This window comes from Corvus moneduloides, chromosome 1, assembly GCF_009650955.1.
Source record: "Corvus moneduloides isolate bCorMon1 chromosome 1, bCorMon1.pri, whole genome shotgun sequence".
Lineage (NCBI taxonomy): Eukaryota > Metazoa > Chordata > Aves > Passeriformes > Corvidae > Corvus > Corvus moneduloides.
The window spans coordinates 164,379,936-164,397,791 of record NC_045476.1 but is presented as its reverse complement, the minus strand read 5'-3'; the positions used below and the strand labels follow the sequence as shown (position 1 = coordinate 164,397,791).

Below are 17,856 nucleotides of genomic sequence, written 5' to 3'. Positions count from 1 at the left end.
CTGTACTGCTACTGGAAAGGCCTTTCCCGGTACACCCCAAGCCTGACATTTTATTTTTCCCTGGGTGGGGATTGTCCTGGATGCATCCAAGCCTCTCTCCCTTGTCGCTCCCATCTGTTGAGCGTCACAGGCTGCAGCAGCAGCTCTGTGCTGAGCTTGGCCGTGCGCTTGGTCCTATGGAATGTTGATCCTTCCCTCTCCCTGCTCTCACCAGGAATCTGCTTCTCCTTGGATGATGTCTCAATCCTTCTCTGTATTGACAACGTCCTTCAAAGTTTTTCCTCTGAATCTTTTATTGGCAAGCAACTTTTTTTTTTTTTTTTTTTTATTCCAAGGCTTTGAATAAAAATATCAAATAAATCCTCAGCTTAACTGAGGAACATTTTTATTGAATTGTGTCCTACTCCTATCATAGCTTTTTACCGCCCTGGCACTTTTTCTTTATCCACCACACACACGGATTCCCATTTTCTCCACTAATACCACAATGAGATGTTTTGCTGAACATAGACAAAATATTCTGTTTGCAGATCTAATCTCAGGGAAATCAGCTGCTTCATTTAATGAAGATAATGAAATACAAAGGACAAGAACTCTTTGGATGGCTGGCTGTGCCGTGTGATCCATTTTCCATTTCCTTTTGTTTTTACTAATTCTTATAATGGGTCCAAAGGCTTGTCTGACACTGAACAGGGATGAGCCTTCGTACACCAAGCTGATGTGCAGTGAGAGCATCAATGAGGCTAATCTTTTAAATCACCTTATTTTGATAACTAGCAATAGGTGCCAGCCCTGAAATCCAGCCCTTCCCTAACTCAGGAATCTCTGTCCATGGCAGGGCAGTTGGAATTAGATGATCTTTGAGGTCTCTTCCAGCCCAGGCCATTTTTGATTCTATAATTCTCCAATCTTAGGTCAGAAGGGAGTTTAATCCGTGGGCAGCAACTGAGACCCAGCAATTCCTTCCTTGCCTTCATCCTCTTCCAGAAAATTCAGCAAAAGTGGCTGAGAGGATTTTATATCTCAAGTGGTACCATGGCTTAGCCTGAAGGGGTTTCCGCAGAGGAAGCATATGGTCAGCATTTAGTCCTTCCCTCTGAGGCTGAATTTTCTGTGTTCAAGTCAAACTCTTCTGCCTTTCCTCTGTGCTCCCATATTTCCAGCAGGTTGCCAGACCTTTGAAGAGGACAGGGCCTCTTATTCCCCATGGAAATGCAAAATGCCCATGAGTGATGGAAGCCTGGGTTGGCCTAAGCCTCAAAGCTCAAGTTACAATATTAATAAGGGCTACAAACATGAGATAATGTGAAAAAGCTGCCAATTATTTCAGACAATTGATCAAAGCCAAGAAACTCCTGGTATCCATTAAGCAACTCTTTGATTGTCCATTCCCTGAAAACCCTCAACCCACACAGAGCAGGAGATGACAATTTCCCTTTTCATTTACTTATTTCTCCTGAACAGAAACTCCCCTGCACTTCTCTTACTTCCTGCAGAATTTGCCTCCTTCTTTCTCTCCTGCTTTCAAATCATTCCCAACGTTTGCATAATTTTTTCTGGTTGTCACCCCACCTTTGGAGAGGTCACTTGTCAAAATGCTGCCGTGAAGTGTTGTATTTTAATTTTGAATTTCTGTGCCTTTGAAGCTCACATTTTCCATTAGAGAGGAGAAAAAATAGCAGCCTCCATCCTGCTGTGTACTGCCTAAATCATAAATCATCATGGTATCGTGGAACAGTTTGGGTTGGAAGGGACCTTAAAAATCATTTCCTTCCAACCCCTTGCCATGGGCAGGGACATCTTCCACTATTCCAGGTTGCTCCAAGCCCCATCCAACCTGGCCTTGGATACTTCCAGGGATAGGGCAGCCACAGCTTCTCCAGGCAACCTGTGCCAGGGTCTCAGCACCCTCCCAGGGAGGAATTTCTTCCCAGTATCCCATCTCACCCTGCCCTTCTTCAGTTTAAAACCATTCCCCTTTGTCCTGTCACTCCAGGCCCTTGTCCAGAGTCCCTCTCCAGCTCTCTTTGAGCCCCTTTAGGCACTGGAAGGTCTCCCCTTAGAGCTGACCATCAGGACCATCTGTCCTCTCTCCTCCAAAATCCAACATCTGTCCTTTCTTTCCCAGTTTAGAAGTTCAAAGGGCTCTTGCAACCTCCTCAGGAGCCAAGGAATGTGGCTTTTCAAAGAAACAAACATCTGTGAAGCAGCTGGATGGTGGGGACTTTATTCAGGAGGGTGCTATTGGGACTTCATCTGTCAAGTTGCCATAGCTCCTTTGGCCATTGTGGTGGCCGATGGCCTCTTCAGAAGCCTTCAGTTATTCCTTCCTAATGTGCCAAATCTCTTTTTTTTTGTGCTTTTTTGGACACAGGAGATGAGCAAGGCCCACATCAGTGCCCTGGGACTTTTTTGGAAAACAACTGAAAACAGATCGCAGTGAACAAGCACCTGGAGATGTCTCCCACAGGGATCCCTTGAGGACTCTTCTTCCTGCTATGAGTGGTTTGGGGAAACCATGGAGGGAAAAACCCAACAACAGTCATCTTTCTTTATTTCTCTGTTCAGATCTTGTCCCAACAGGAGCTCAGGAAGAGATACTCACCTTGGGCCCTAATTCATCTTGGACACAGACAGGAGCATAGTGAGCCCAAACATTCCTTGAGTCGCAAAAGAGAGACACTGAAGAGGAAAACCTCCTGTTCTGGTCCTAAATCTCCCAGGAATGTTGTCTTGCTCCACATGGACCTTTTCCTGCATGGGCAGCTGGAGTGAAGAGGCAATTTAGATCACTGGGAGGACCACTGTAAAATGTTATCAGCAAAAGTGAGGTTAACGTGATGTTGTAAAAGTGTGACTTAACAAAGTCCAGTGTCAAGGTTCACTGTTATTTAATATAAGAAACGTACAAAGGAAAATTGAGTTGGAATCAAACTAGAAGGATTTACAGAGAGATGTGAGACACAAAAGGGTAAAGGAGACCCTCCCAGGGAGCCATGAGGTTCAGAGTGGCCCCCTTTGCTTTCTAAATTCCTGATGGAGCCAAGGTGCATTCAGGTCCAGTCTTAATCTCAGATTTGGGCAATGATTTATGTCTAATGGAATTATCCACACAAAGTTTATAATAATTAATATGGAGTACATAGGTTGGCAATGTTACATTATTATAAATTCAGCTTGATATTGGCAACTTACTGAGGATCTGTCATGAGTAAAGATCTCTCCACCTTGGACAAGGAAGGATCTCTCAGTCAGGAATCTTAAACCTTGAGGGTTGTCCCTGCTTCACGGGAGACTCACCTGGCACACAGTCCAGTCAGAATTCAAGGACAACTCAAATGGGACTCATCTAAAGATCCAATGTTGGGAAAACGTCTCTCTGCCTTGAGGAGCCACCTTGAGAAGCGTCCCAGCCCCAGGGGAGGAGATCACTGCCATGGCAGCTCAAAGAAGGTTCATTTAGGTGTCATATTTATGGAATAAAGAATAAAGAAGTTGGTTCAGAGTCAAACTGCATCAAATGGAAATGGATGAGTGAAACTCCTTGTACCCCCAAGTTCCTCTGTTCCCTGATAAATGAGCCTTGGAAAAGCCACCAGTTATTCATGCTTTGATCAGTGTTCCACGCTCATGTGCATCGATGCTCACTGTGTCACTGTGCTCCTCTGTGGTTTTCCTTGAGGAGTTCTTGGCCCAGATACAGCTCAGGCTTTGCCTCCTCTGGGTTCTGGACCAAACTACTGCTGGTTTGGTTAAGGGGTTGAGTGAATCCATCAGAGCAGCCCAGATAAAATACTTCACATTTCTTCCATTTTCAGACTCTTCCAAATTTTCCAGCACAGCCACATTTTCCCAGTGTAGCAACCGAGACATACAAATTCTTGCATGTGCAATGTACAATTTATACACCTCCACAGCATTGCTGTGCTTCATCCGTATGAGATGATGGTGAATTTAGAGAATGGGTTGGGTTGGAAGGGACCTTAAGGAAGATCTCATTCCACCGACCCCTGCCATGGGACACCTTCCACTAGACCAGGGTGCTCCAAGCCCCATCCAACCTTTAAACACTTCCAGGGATGGGGCAGCCACAGCTTCTTTGAGCAACCTGTGCCAGGGCCTCACCACCCTCCCAAGGAAGAATTCCTTCCCAATATCTAATCTTAATCTCCCCTCTTTTAGTTTAAAACCATTCCCTTTGTCCTTTCACCATCTACCCATGTAAAAAGTCCTTCTCCCTCATTTTTATAAGCACCACTTGAGTATCGGCAGGCTGCAGTGAGGTGTCCCCAGGTGTTCTCTCTTTGCCTCAGGACTAGAGCCTGGGGTGGCTGCAGGATCACAGGGACACAGGACAGTTCAAGGGGACCTCAGGAGTCCCTTTCCAAGCTGAACTATCCAGTGACCCTCCCTTGCAGCCCCACCACGGAACAACCAGAGTGCAAACCAAAACCACACGGACCTCCTGCACCCACCACCTCTGGCAGTGCTTTCATTTACAGTCCCAGGAACACAGTGAGGAGAAGTGCTCCCTCCTTCCAGCCTCCTTTGGTGGGAAGCAGCAGGACCTCCTGATCCTGCTCTAGGCCAGTGATCCAAGGTTTGGGATCTCCTGCCCTCCCAGCCCATCACCTCCTGAGATGCCTGGTGATGTTTCCCTTCCCTAATGCTACACAATCACTGAATCCTTCAGGTTGGAAAAGACTTCTAAAATCACCAAGTCCAACCCAGCACTGCCGAGTCCACCAGGGATCATGGAATGGCAGATGTAGGGTGAGAAACACCTCCATAGGAAGGAGGAAGGCCTGGGACTCACCACTGAGTACTGCTGATTGAAGAAATGTTGGATCATGGCTCAGGGGAAGGGGGAACTGGGCTAAGAGATTCCAGGCAGTCCCACACATCTGCAGTCATCCACGTTATTTTAGCCAGTCCAAGATAAATCATTACCTCTGAGGACCTACTAGGCCATGATGGCTTTGGATGAAGGCTCTGGAGAGCAGCAGTCCTGAAGCCCATTTTCCCAAGATTTAGTCTTCCTTTAGTCCTGCCTATAATCCTAAAATCTAACCGGTGGTGGAGCAGAGTCAGGGAGATAAGGGCACTTTTTTTTTTTTCTGGAAGATTTCAGCCATTCGAGGATAAGCACCAAGGAAGAGAATAATTTGTTGCTCAGTTAATTTCTTCTTTCACATTTTATGAGTGATATCCTTAAACCCCTGTGCACTGAGCCGAGCTCCTGCTTAGAGTCTGCCTGGTCATGCAGGAGGTGCCAGGGAAATCCAGGTGAGGTTGAGTCTTCCAGTACCTGATGGGGGACAACAAAAAAAATGGAGAGGTACTTCTTACAAGGGCATTGAGGGATTGGACAAGGGGGAATGGCTTTAAGCTGAAGGAGGATAGATTTAGATGGGATATTAGGAAGAAATTCTTCCCTGTGAGGGTGGTGAGGCCCTGGCACAGATTGCCCAGAGAAGCTGTGGCTGCCCCATCCCTGGAAGTGTCCAAAGCCAGGCTGGATGGGGCTTGGAGCACCCTGGTCTAGCAGGAAGAGTCCCTGCCCATGGCAGGGGGTAGAACTACAGGATCTTTAAGGTCCCTTCCAACCAAAACCATTCTGGAATTCTATAATTGGCTTTGCAGGGATGTGGGCAGGGTGGCATCAGCATTACCCTGGCCCTTCTGGAAAGTTTAACCCCACATCCCTGCCCTGTGCCAGAAATGCTGCCAAATCTGTGTTAAATCTCAGCCCTTTGCATCCTACAAAATTGGGAAGGAAACATCGCGTTGTGGGTTTGAGAAATGTAAATAAAAACAAGCTGCACTGCACAGAAAAGGGGATTCCTCATGTCCTGCAAATGTACATTATAGGGACATGTATTTTTAGAGGTGTGGAGAAGATACAAAGCTGAAATTTGGATAAACTCAGACCCGTGTTATGACTCTTCCAGAGTTGAGAGCCCAGGTGGCAGCTGTGGGGCCAGGAGAGGTTTCCCAGCCCCTAGGAGTGATGCAAAGCACACATGGGGCGCGGGCAGGGGCGCTTTTAAAAAGCAGACAGGGCTGGAGTTTCCACCTCTTTTATTAGAAATAAGACACATTCATTTTGTGCTCTGAAAACTGTACAGAAAAAAAAAAAAGAGTGTTGAGGAACAGGGAGAGGAAGGAGGGGAATGCATGGAAGGCGGGCAGGGCATGGGAAAACAGGATTAACGGGAGGAGCTGAGCAGAGAAAGTCGAATATCAACAGTTCTTAAACAAACATTTATCTCTGTAATTACATAACATCGTTAATGTCCTGCAAAGGCGGCTGCAGTGAATGGGTGAGCAGGGCAGGTTGGAGTGAAGAGGGCAGGCTCAGGTGGGCAGGGCAAGGGAAGGAAAAAAAGAAAAGAGAAAAGAATTAAAACACAGTAGAAAGATATCTGTATGCTAAAATTCATAATGTGTAATTATAATAATTACAATATCATACAACCCGGCATCTGAGGGAGGCCTTTGTGCTTTCCTGTTTCATAGAATAAGCTAAAATTGAACAATAATATCACAGTTTTATGAGTAACCACTTTCCCTACTTTTTAGCTATTTGGATTTATTTAAGTTTTCCCTTCCATCATTCTTATCCTGCAGTTAATGGCAAAGGAAATGCCACTGTCCTTGGAGATCACCCAGGTGGCCAAAGCAGAGATGTCACATCAAGCAACATCTCCCCGCGGGGGAAGCACAGCTGGGGGCAGTGATTGGTTTGCATCTTGTACCCATTGGTCATTTTCCCTAAAAATGTGGGGTTTGGAGTTTTTTTATTAAAAGGAGACCCAAGCACAGTAATAACTCAGACCCTGTTCAAGCTTTGCTGCTGTCTGGCACAATCTGGCCACTCAAAACCAGAGATTTGTCTCCATCCACCTCCAAAACTGGGAGATGGTCCAGACATCAGACAGTGCTGGGAATGATGAAAATAATAAAAATAATAAAGTCTCTGTGTAATGTCAGTGGTACATTTTTTAATGATAAAAATATTGCATTACACTTTTTGGGGTGAAATGTAGACATCACTTTTTTTTGTAAATAACCTTGAGAAATGTTTAATGAAGAAAAAATTAAAATATTTTTTTCATGGTGAAGTGAAAAGATTTTATGAGGAGGAATGTCCTGCTCTCCTGATCAGCTCCACCTCTCCCTTCCTGTAGGACCATGAACGTGCTGCTGGCTCTGGGCAGCGGGGAGGGTAGAGTAGAGCCAGTGAGGGGAAAATAAGCAAAACTCCAACTCAGTAACGCAAAACAAAACATTGCAAGCCAGTGGTGAAGGGACTGCCTATTCCCACCATCCCAAACTTTCCGCAGAGCAACTTGCCTTCCACCTTCAGCAGGTGGCATCCTCACCCCATGCCTGCGCAGTCCTACGGCACAGAAAGGCATTTGAAATGACAGGAGCCAAAGAAAAGAAAGGTCTCGGGTTTCAAGTTCTCTTTTTATTGAAGAAAAGAAAAGAAGAAGGAAAAAAATAGATTATTTTGTTTGTTTTTTTTGTCTGTTTGTTTCCAAGTGGACGTTATTCATGTTGTCAGTTTGTCTCAATGTCCTAAGGCAACGTCTCTGTTTACCAATATCTCCAGGTACAGCGGCAGATCTGTCTTTCCCTCTTTCTCTCTCTGCCTTCCAGGGAGGGGCAGCTTGGAATAAATCTGAGTCCGAAAGCAAGGACAAATAACAGAACAACAAAAAAAAAAAGGATGAGGCCAAGAGGACCTTTGCAAGGCCCGTGCTGAGTTTATCTATTTAACAGTCAGTGACACGACCTACATTCTCCTTGTTGGTCTTGTTGTCTACCACCTTCCACCCTCTCCCTGGAGATGGGGTGAGCAGGATTTGGAGATCTGGAGCTGGTCCTTTCCTCCCATGCGGGAGCTCCGCCGGGGAGGGATGAGAGGAGGAAGCCCCACCTCTGCTCTCCACCCAAGCCGCGGGCGACGCCACCACATCGCCCTCCGAGGGGACCCGCTGCCAGGTCGTGGCGTGGCGCCCAGGAGTGGCAATGTCCTCATGGCCACCGCTTGGCGTGTCCCATCTCCTTCCTTCTTGGGTGAGCTGGTGAGGGAGAGGCGAGGAAGCGAGGGATGCCCCTCGAGGCTGGGTCTGCCCCAGCCAGGCCACATCCCAGAGAGGCTCCTTTTGGTGTCCCCAAACAACCCCGATCTTCTGTGGTGGCTTCTGGGTGTCCTTCCACACCTCCCCGGCTCCTGGTGTGCGGCAGTGACCCGAGAGCATCTTGGCAGGGTTTGTCCCCTGCAGCCCCTCCCCACCCTCTTCCTCCTCCTCCTTGCTCTCTTCCAGGCTCACTCCTCCAGTCCTGCCTGGGAAAGCTCGTGTTGTCCTGAACCTACAGCTACTATACTCTATAAAGTAATATTCCCCCTCTCTGCTGAGAACAATACAAAAGTTACTCCATCTTACCAAAGGTTTCAAAAGAAACCAAACACTTCTCTGGCTCGGTTCCGATTTAATTTAATCATTTCTTTAAAACGTGGTTTTGTTTTGTTTGTTTTGTTTGTTTTCCGGAAAAAAAAGTCCTTTTTCTTCCCTTTCTGCTCAGACCTCTGTCTGAAGGTCAATAATGTCTTGTCCCACCAAGGGGATGGTGGCCCCTGTTTTCTCCCACTCTACAGTTTTTAGTTCTAGGGGAGACTGTGCCACAGGTTCGATGTCCTTTTTAACCCATGATGGTGGCGACTGGACTTTCCTGATGCCTTCCCAGGGTCTCTTGTTTGGTGTCTGCTGTTTTTCTTGCTGCAGGAGGAGGAAAGTTTAAGAAAGGGGAGAGAGAGAGAAAGAAAGAAAAGTTAGTACAAAATGCAAGAAATACCATGTTTTTATCTCCTCGTGTATCAACAAATCAGCTCTTCTGTGCAGCTTCTCATCCAAAATAAAGTGGGGTATCAATGAAAATGACACTTGGTGTACAAACTATTTTCAAGAAGACATAGTTTTTCTTTCCACTGCCACCTCCATCACTTAATGCCTGGATATTTCAGCTTTCACCTGAGGTTTTTACTACTGAAAAACTGAGTGTGGTTTTAAGAATTTCAGATGTTTTTCTACTTCCACAGATGTAGTGACAGGACAAGGAGTGATGGCTTTAAGATGAAGGAGGTTAGATTTAGATGGATTTTGGGAAGAAATTCTTCCCTGTGAGGGTGGGGAGGCCCTGGCACAGGCTGCCCTGGAAGTGTCCAAGGCCAGACTGGATAGGGCTCAGAGCAAGCTGGGATAGTGGAAGGTGATCCTGCCCATGCCAGGGGGTGGAATTACAGGATCTTTAAGGTTTTTTCCAGCCCAAACCCAGTCTATGAAATCGAGAATGAATCAGAATGAAACTGAGATTACGACGAGGTCTTTCTGAACACCCACTGCATTTGATGCACATTCCCTATGCAGCACAGCTATTTATAGACTTTAATTGCAGCAAAACCTGCTCCCTGTTCTGCCAGGGAACCAAATCCCTGCTGCTGGAGGAGCTGGAGCTCAGCTCTGAGGCTGAAAACATTTCCATCAACTCCACACCAAGCCTTGGAGGCTTTACCGACCCAGTCTGCCACCAGCATGCCGCCATGGATATGGATCCAGAAAATCTCTTTCCACGTTTCTGCTGGTACACACCAAGACAAGGCTCTGGGGAGGGTTGAGGGGCTGGGAAATGGGTGTGTTCTTCAGTGGGTAAAGAAAGGAAAGGTTTTAAATGAGTCGTGCCACTCAACTTCTCCCTTCCAAGCACCAGTGATGCTTTTCAGTTAATGATCCCCACAAAACCACTCCAGCACTGGGCAAGGAAAGGCTTCCCTGGATGTGCCCGAGCCCTTCTGAGCTACCTGCCTATGGAGACGTGGGAAGAGTGGGAGGAAAGCAGCTTGTGGAGGATGACAACAAGGAGGGAAAAGCCTGGGAAGAAGGTGACGAGCCAGACACGCAGGGGACACGCAGCCCAGGACGTGTCACAGCTTGATGCTGTCACCAAAATGTATTGACTGAGGGGAGATGAAGCCACACGGAGGCTGCGGGGTCACTCCAGGATGTTGCTGAGATCATAGTAGCTCCGTAGGAAACCTAAATTCCCATCTGCTGCAGGCTCATCCAGCAGCCTCAGCTTCTCAGTTTGTCCTTTCCTAAGATGTTTTTGTCAGGCTGCTGTTTCTCCCAGCTCCACCCTGCAGTGCCGACAGCAAAGCTGCTGTGGAATTATCCCTATGGGACAGTTTTTACCGGATCACCCACGCCAGGAATTCCAAACTTTAATATAAAATAAGATGAGCTTGAAGTTGGTCCTGCACTCCACAACTCCCAGGGAGAAGGCTCTGGGTGAGAGCATTTGGTGGTTAGAGGGTGGTGAGTGTACAAACCAGGTAAACATCTCAAAGTGAAGTACAAGCATTCTGAAATTATTTTCATTCAAAGGGAGAAAAGATAAGTTTTAAAGTACTTTTAAAGAGAACTGTTATTTTTTAATCAGGATGTGTAAAAATCTTGCTCAGAAGAATGTAAAACACTCAATTTCTTTAAATCTGCAGCTGAGGTTTGCATTGAACTCTACAATACAGAGCTTTCCTTATGCTGCTGGTGTTATTTGTACTTTATTCCATGATATAACATGACAGTGATTAATACTAATAGGACAGAAAAAGTGATAAAATTCATGACTTATTCCATTATCTTTTTTGGAACTTATTTTAGAAGCACTGCAGCTAAAAACTGGAACCCATTTAACTCTTGTGTGTATCTTAATGAGACAAGCTGGAAGTTTCCTGCAGGGAAACTTCCACCTACAGTGTTTTTTAGAGACCATCAGTCTGCCTGAAAAGATGCAGCAGGAACACAGAGGAAAAAAAAGCACACAGAGAGTAAAAACTGGAATGAAATTCAGTTTCCTAAAAGGTGAAGAAAAACAACCTTGGTCAGGACACATTTTTTTTTCAATGACAAACATTTTGTTTTCTGCCACAGCTGCTGTAATGCCACAAGTTTTCAAAGCTGCTGATGTCCACAGCTGTATTAGAGAGCAGCACAAGCGATCTAATGCATGAAGTTCATAAATAATTCAATTTTTCCCCTCAAAAAAAGGCCCTTTTTTGATGGCATTATTTATGGCCACCTTTGGCATCAGGTTCGATTCCCAGACAATCCCTGTTTTAAGAGTCTCTCTCCATCTGCCATACTCCTGACCTTCAGCCTCTCCTTCATGCTGGGAGGATGCTCACAGATCTGATCATTCACCCTGAACGTGATCAGCAAACCTCAGAGCCCTCCTTGTCATGGGCTAGTGAGCAAGAGCAGCTGAAAATCCATGGAGGGAACAGAAACTGAGAAAAAAAACCCAAACAAAATAACAAAATGATGAGCTCACATCTACATCAGTGGCCTCTGATCAGCCCTGTCACTGGGGAGCAACACCTAAGGGTGACAATAATTATTTAAAACCTAGACATTCAATTTTGTGAGTTGTTGAGAAGAGAAAAATTAAGAAAGGAAGAGAGAACGAAACAGGAAATATTATGGCAGTGCACAGCTCCATTCTGCACCTGCGTCTTGAATATTCTGGGCACTCCACGAGCTTCCTTATAGAAGGATAAAGGGAAAATGATAAATGTGGCCAGTTTCCAGCCATGCATAAAGTTATGGAGAATGTCCTGTGGGAGGAAAGATTACAGACTCCCACCTTCAGGTCTTAAAAGAGATTATGGTTGGATGTGGAAGAGGTCTGGGAAGCTCTTAGAGGCTTGTGGATGGTAGGAATCGACCACTGATGGTGGGGATTGGGATCATCTCTTCCAACAAAGGAACTCCAGAGCACCAAGGAGTGAACCCTGGGAGCTGGGCCTGCCCACAGTGCCCAGCCAACCTCCAGGCCACCTTTCCACAGCTCTCTGTTCATCCTGAAAACTTCCAGACTCAGGAAAATACATGGAAACTCACAAAAGCAGCATCCATTCAGTGCTATCCAGTGAAGTGACACCACTCTGCCTCGGGGGTCTTTGGGCACAAATTCCTGGAGTTTTGGGGATCTTTTTGAAGATGCACCACCACAGGCTGGCCCTTTTATTTTTCCAAGCTCTTTTTCACTCTGCCATGGATAGGAGGCAGAAACTGCCCTTGGGTCTGACCCCACATGGCGATTTCCATCCTCCTTATCAGTGTGATGTGTTATCTACCTGTGACTGTGTCTGGCTTAGTGACTCCAAAGATGTCTATTTAACCTTAAACGATGAAAAAGAGTTTTGGAAAATGAGGAAATGATGAAGGGAGACTTGCTTTTAGTTTCCCATTTCTCAGGAAAGATCAGACTTCTCTGGTGATGCTGTGAGGGAGGTGCTGGCTCTCAGGGGTGGCTGCAGAAGGACTTGGTGCCCACTGGGATCTCTGAACAGGTTAATCAGCCTGGCAGGGCTCTGGGAAGAATGCTGGGAGACAAAAGAAAATCTCCTCTTGGCACAGGGCACCCTGGGAATTGGTAGCAGGCTCCTGGGAACAGCTCCTCTTTTCTCTCCCTCCATATGGAAAAAAGTTTTTATGGAGTCTTGGCCACTTGAGCGGCACAGAGAAACAGGCAGTGGGATCATGCTCCAGCCCTGGCATTTCTCTCCAGCTCCACTGTGGGGTCTTAGCAATCCTTGCAGGCAGGAGGGAAAACTGAGCTGTGCGTAGAAAGGAAAGAAAAAAACCTGGAGAGAGGGATGTGTAATCCGGCTGGAAAGGGCGCCGGGGCTGGCCCGGGGCCTGGTGCCTCAGAGACAGCCAGGGCTGGCCCCAGCCAGGGGCTGAAAGCACCAGGGGCTGCTCTGCCAGTAACTCCCAGGGACAGAGCCATCATTCTGGCCTGACACAGCCCAGGAGGGAGGAGGGAAATGTTTATCAGTCCCTGCCTGGTGCCAGGATTGTGGAGAAAAAAAAGGGGTGGGAAAGGAGGGAGCACCCAGACTCAAAGCTGGGGTAAAACCAGGTCCAGGCTGGAGGAGTTCATCATTCTGGTGGCATTGGGAGTCTCCTTCATTCAGCCCTGACTTTCATTTTAGCTGCAAATTTTTAAGGTGGAGGGAGAGGATTTGGGGTAAAGGATATTTAGGATGCAGTGCCAACAAAACCCCCAAATCTCTGACACAGACAGAGGCAAAGTGCACTGAGATAATCCACACATCCCTCTGCTAAAGCTGGTCCTGGCAGGCTGCAGTCACCCGTGCTGGACTTGCAGTGGGTATGGAAAGGTGATGGTGGTGGAGCAGGCACCTCCCTACCCTGTGGTCTTCAGAGAATCATCATAAAATCCCAGAATGGTTTGAGTTAGAAGGGACCTGAAAAATCATCTCATTCCAACCCCTGCCGTGGGCAGAGACACCTTCCACTATTCCACATTTCTCCAAGCCCTGTCCAACCTGGCCTTGGACATTTCCAGGGATGGGGCAGCCACAGCTTCTCTGGGCAACCTGTGCCAGGGCCTCAGCACCCTCACAGGGAGGAATTTCTTCCCAATATCCAATCTAGCTCTGCCCTCTGTCAGTTTGAAGCCATTCCTCCTTGTCCTGGTACTCCATCCCTTGAGAAAAGTCGCTCTCCCTCTCTCTTGGAGCCCCTTTAGGCACTGGAAGTGGCTCTAAGATCTCCCTGGACCCTTTTGTTCTCCAGGCTGGACAATCCCAATTCTCTCACCCTTTCCTCACAGCAGAGCTGCTCCATCCTCTGATCATCTTGGTGCTCCATCAGCTCCATGTCCCTCCTGTGCTGGGACCCCAGAACTGGACAAAAGGTTCCAGGCGGGGTCTGACCAGAGCAGATTTGAGGGGCAGAATCCCCTCCCTCACCCTCCACACTTTCCTGTGCTGCCTCCAGGGATCCAGGCTGGCTTCATCCAGAGCTCCTGTATCCCAGTGCAACTCTTCTCCTTAGGAGCAGCATCCCTGCAGTGCATAAATACAGCCCAGGGGTTTGCTCTGAGGCACAGCTTTGACTTCCCACTTCAGCCAAAGCCCATGAACCGCTCAGGCTGCTCAAGCTGCACCTCCCCATGTTTGTTTTGTGGGCTTTTTGTTTGGTTTTGTTTGTTTTCATTTTTTAACACCCAGTTTTTATGGTTACCCTGAATAACCCCAAGAGCAATTCAGGGCTTTCCACTGAGCACTCAGTGATAACTCCCCTGGAACTGGCTACTCCCGTGCTGTTTTTCCTCTCCTCTGGTGTCAACCTGAAGGTTATTTCCTGACCCAAATGGTCTCTCCCCATGACAGTGATGACTGTAGGACCAGGATGAAGTTATTCAGAGCATAGAGCAGGGAATTTGAAAGATAAATGTGGTTCATGCTCATCTAATCCATCCTCAGATCAATGTTGATGAAAAGTGATTAGAAAACGGGAAAGCTGTCTTGTTTCTTTAGAGAATGATAAATTTTCCTTTCCTTCTCGGAAACAAGTAGCTGCAGTTCCTTCATTTTATGCTACTGAACTACAAAGATTATGCTTTTTCTTTTTTTTAAAATTTTCATTTAGGAGAAAAGCAAAATAAAAGGAAGCAGCTGGCTTTGTTCAGAATTTCATTAAATTAAATTAAATTTTAAAAAAGAAGTGAAAATAATTTGTGGTTTTAACTTGGAAATCAGTTAGGCAACTTGAAATACCCAGCATTTGCCGGGCTATAAAAATTTGTCTTCTGCTTCTGTATTCTCTGAAGCTCATCCATCCTGAAGGGGTGGCTGTGAGACAAATTCAAGCGAGGCCACACAGCTGAAGGTGAACAGGCTCTGGATCAAGGAGGTCTTTTATAGACTCCTGAAAAGCCTGAAGGCTGCACAGAAAGTCTGTGGTCCCACCAGCACGAGGAAAAGGCTGTTTTCCAGAGTATCTCTGCTGTTAATCCAGCTGGTCCAAGCCCAGTCTTTTTTGGGACAATGCTTATGGTCTGTGAAGAGCCCACCTGAAGGACTAAATTCCCTAAAATGCTGAAAACCCTCACGGCTGCCTTGCGGGAGCACCTGGGGATCCAGGAGGGGACCAAGAGTACCCAAAGCATGTTTTTTAATAGAGTCTTTTATTTAGACTCTATAAAGAATTATTCAGACTTTAGAGTATAAAAAACCAGGAGTTTCCATGTGCTGGTGGCACTGCCTGGTGCTGGAGCAGAGGATACAGGGAACAGGTTTCTCTGGGACAGAACTTTATCCCCTAATTCTTGGGACAAAAGGTGCTGGATGATCTAGAGGAGGAAGTGAACTTCTGATTGATGGCGTGTTTGGATACCTGGGAGCTGGCAGATGGTTTACGGCTGACTGAATCAGGATTTGACGTCATTTTCATAACAGAATTTATTGTGGTAATTATCGGGCTTTATGCAGAGCTCCTCCCTATAAAAGCTGCACTAACTGGTCTGTTAAAATTTGCCTTTAAGCAGTGCAGAGAGGATTAAAGTCATGGCACAGAGAGACCCTTCCCAAAAGTGGAGCTTCCGTTGCAGAGGGACACCCAGCCAGCAGCTTCCCAATTTCCCCATTCCTGTAGCAGAGCACACCAGGGAGACACAGCCCTGCCAGGGGATGAGCTGCAATATTCATCAACATAGAATTATGGAATCAGGGAATGGTTGGGATGGAAGGGACATTAAAAACCATCTCATCCCACCCCCGTGCCATGGGCAGGAACACCTTCCACTATCCCAGGTTGCTCCAAGCCCCGTCCAGCCTGGCCTCGGATGTTTCCAGGGATGGGGCAACAACAGCTTCTCTGGGCCTCACCACCCTCACAGGGAAAAATTTGTTCCTACTATTCAAACTAAACCTGCCCTCTGTCATCTTAAACCCCTTTGCCCTTGTGCTGTGACTCCATGTCCACTTCATGGTCCTTTTTTCTCACCAGTCCATTAGGTGGCCAAAGCCAGTGCTGGTGAAATGGGCAAATCTCCAGATGTCCAAAGAGGAAAGATAAGAATAATCTCATTTCAAGAAAAGAAAGTGACGAATCAAGACAGAAACACTGTCCAGAAGGAAATAAGGAAAAGTTAGGCAGAAAAAACTTTGTGCCTTTTTAAAATGGGATTTGGAGCAGGCGCTTTTCAGGATCAACAGAGATTTGGGATGGGATTTGAGAGTTGTGCTTTTTCCCAGAGAAGCTGTGGCTGCCCCATCCCTGGAAATGTCCAAGGCCAGGCTGCATGGGGCTGGGAGCAACCTGGGATAGTGGAAGGTGTCCCTGCCCATGGCAGGGGCTTGTGATGAGATGGTCTTGAATGTCCCTTTTAATCCAAACCATTCTGTGACTCTGTGATTCTGTGATTCTGTGACTTATAAACTGAGTCCAGACCCTGCATGTGAGCTGCAGGACAGGAGCCAAAGCAAAAGCCATTCCAGCTGCAGGGAGCTGAATGTGGCAGGGAGCTAATCAACAAGGACGAGCAAATCCGAGGAATTTGCAGAGCTCCGTCCAGCGCTGACCTCGGCACAAGCGAAGAGCTGCTGTTTAAAATGAGTGCCAAGCCAGATGCTGGCAGGAAAAGAGGGATATGGATGTGATTCCAGCTTCTCTAATGGAGCTGCATCAAAGGATTCCTGCTGAGGGGGAAGGCAGGAGCGTCACTTCCAGTGCTATCAAAGCTCAGGAGAACCAAAACCTTGGCTTTTTTAAAAGCCTACAAACCACTGACCATTCTCAATGTCCAGCCCAAACCCTGGAATTTCTTTAGCAATTAACTCCCCGGGAGTAGGAGCATTTGAGATGTAAAACCCTGAGAATATTTCCTGTGTAGTACAAAGCAGCTTGGAAATAACCACTATCCTGCTTTAATGCGGAGAACTCTCAGCTACAAGAATTCAGACCTGGGTAACTCTGTGTATTTAGGAGGAAACAGGGGAAGAAATTGAGTGGTGGAGCCCACAGTCTGCCAGGCAAAGGTCAGGCTTTGAAAGGGAGAAACAAACTTGCAGCAAGGTTTTCCAACAATGGGATTTTTTTCTTTTTTTTGGTAGCAACTGGGGAGGGAAAGAAGGAGTCAAAGTGATGGGAGTGATTAGGAAGGAAGACCTCTTCTGTCTGAGTCAGTCCCAAGCTAACATCCCAATATACATCCAAAATATCACTTACATCAAGAGACATCTATAATCCAGGTGGAAGCCGCTCACTGCTTATTGCAGCCTTAAAAACAAAGGTTTGGTGCATCCCAGACACCAAGAGAGCTTGAAATTTTCATCAGGATGCCTGCTGGGGGTGGTTGGGTATTTTGATGCAAATCCTGCTGTGGTTGTCTCCAAGCCTTTGGCTCCTTTCATGCTTCCTGGTTGCAAATAAGCTGTCGGGGGGATAAATATTCCACACACACAGAGCTCATTCAGTTTTCTGCTCAGGGGCTACACCAGCTTCCAGTTTGGTCTGTTATTTAATGGAAGGGCAACAGTGTGAAACCTCCCCAGGCTAGGGAGGAGGACGAGCACAGCAAACCAGCTGCTCCTGAGATGCTATTTTTAGATTCTTCCATCTCTTCAGGTGGACAGAGAAAATCTGTCCCAAATTCCAGCATAACAGGAGCAAAGAACAACCTACAACCCTGAAACGTCTTTCTGAGTAAGGAAAAAAATCAATTCCACCTTCCTCGCTTTACTTGAAGTCAAAGACTTCAAGGGAGAAAAAATTTGCCACAGAATATCCAGAGTTGGAAAGACCCTGCCAGGATCATGTTAAGGTCATACAGAGATTTATCAGTGCATGAAAAACCTGGCTTTTCAACTTGGCAATCATCAGATCTTGCTGGATGGCATCCTGCTCCTATCTTAATTCTCTAACATGGAAAAATTAACTTTAGGAAGTAGTGTCTACATCCCTGATCAGTCCATAC

The 17,856-nt window shown here is 46.7% G+C and overlaps 1 protein-coding gene across 12 annotated transcripts in view; it reads right to left on the bottom strand.

The window, feature by feature from the left end:
• Window positions 1-6,064: 6,064 nt before the first annotated feature.
• Window positions 6,065-17,856, bottom strand: part of ADGRB1 (adhesion G protein-coupled receptor B1) — a 283,514-nt gene continuing 271,722 nt past the window's right edge. For all 12 annotated transcript variants that reach the window (XM_032134553.1, XM_032134548.1, XM_032134575.1 and 9 more), the window contains one exon: window positions 6,065-8,789. In XM_032134553.1, coding sequence (XP_031990444.1) covers window positions 8,592-8,789 — 198 coding nt within the window. In that variant the 3' untranslated portion in view covers window positions 6,065-8,591. The remainder of the gene's footprint in view (window positions 8,790-17,856) is intronic.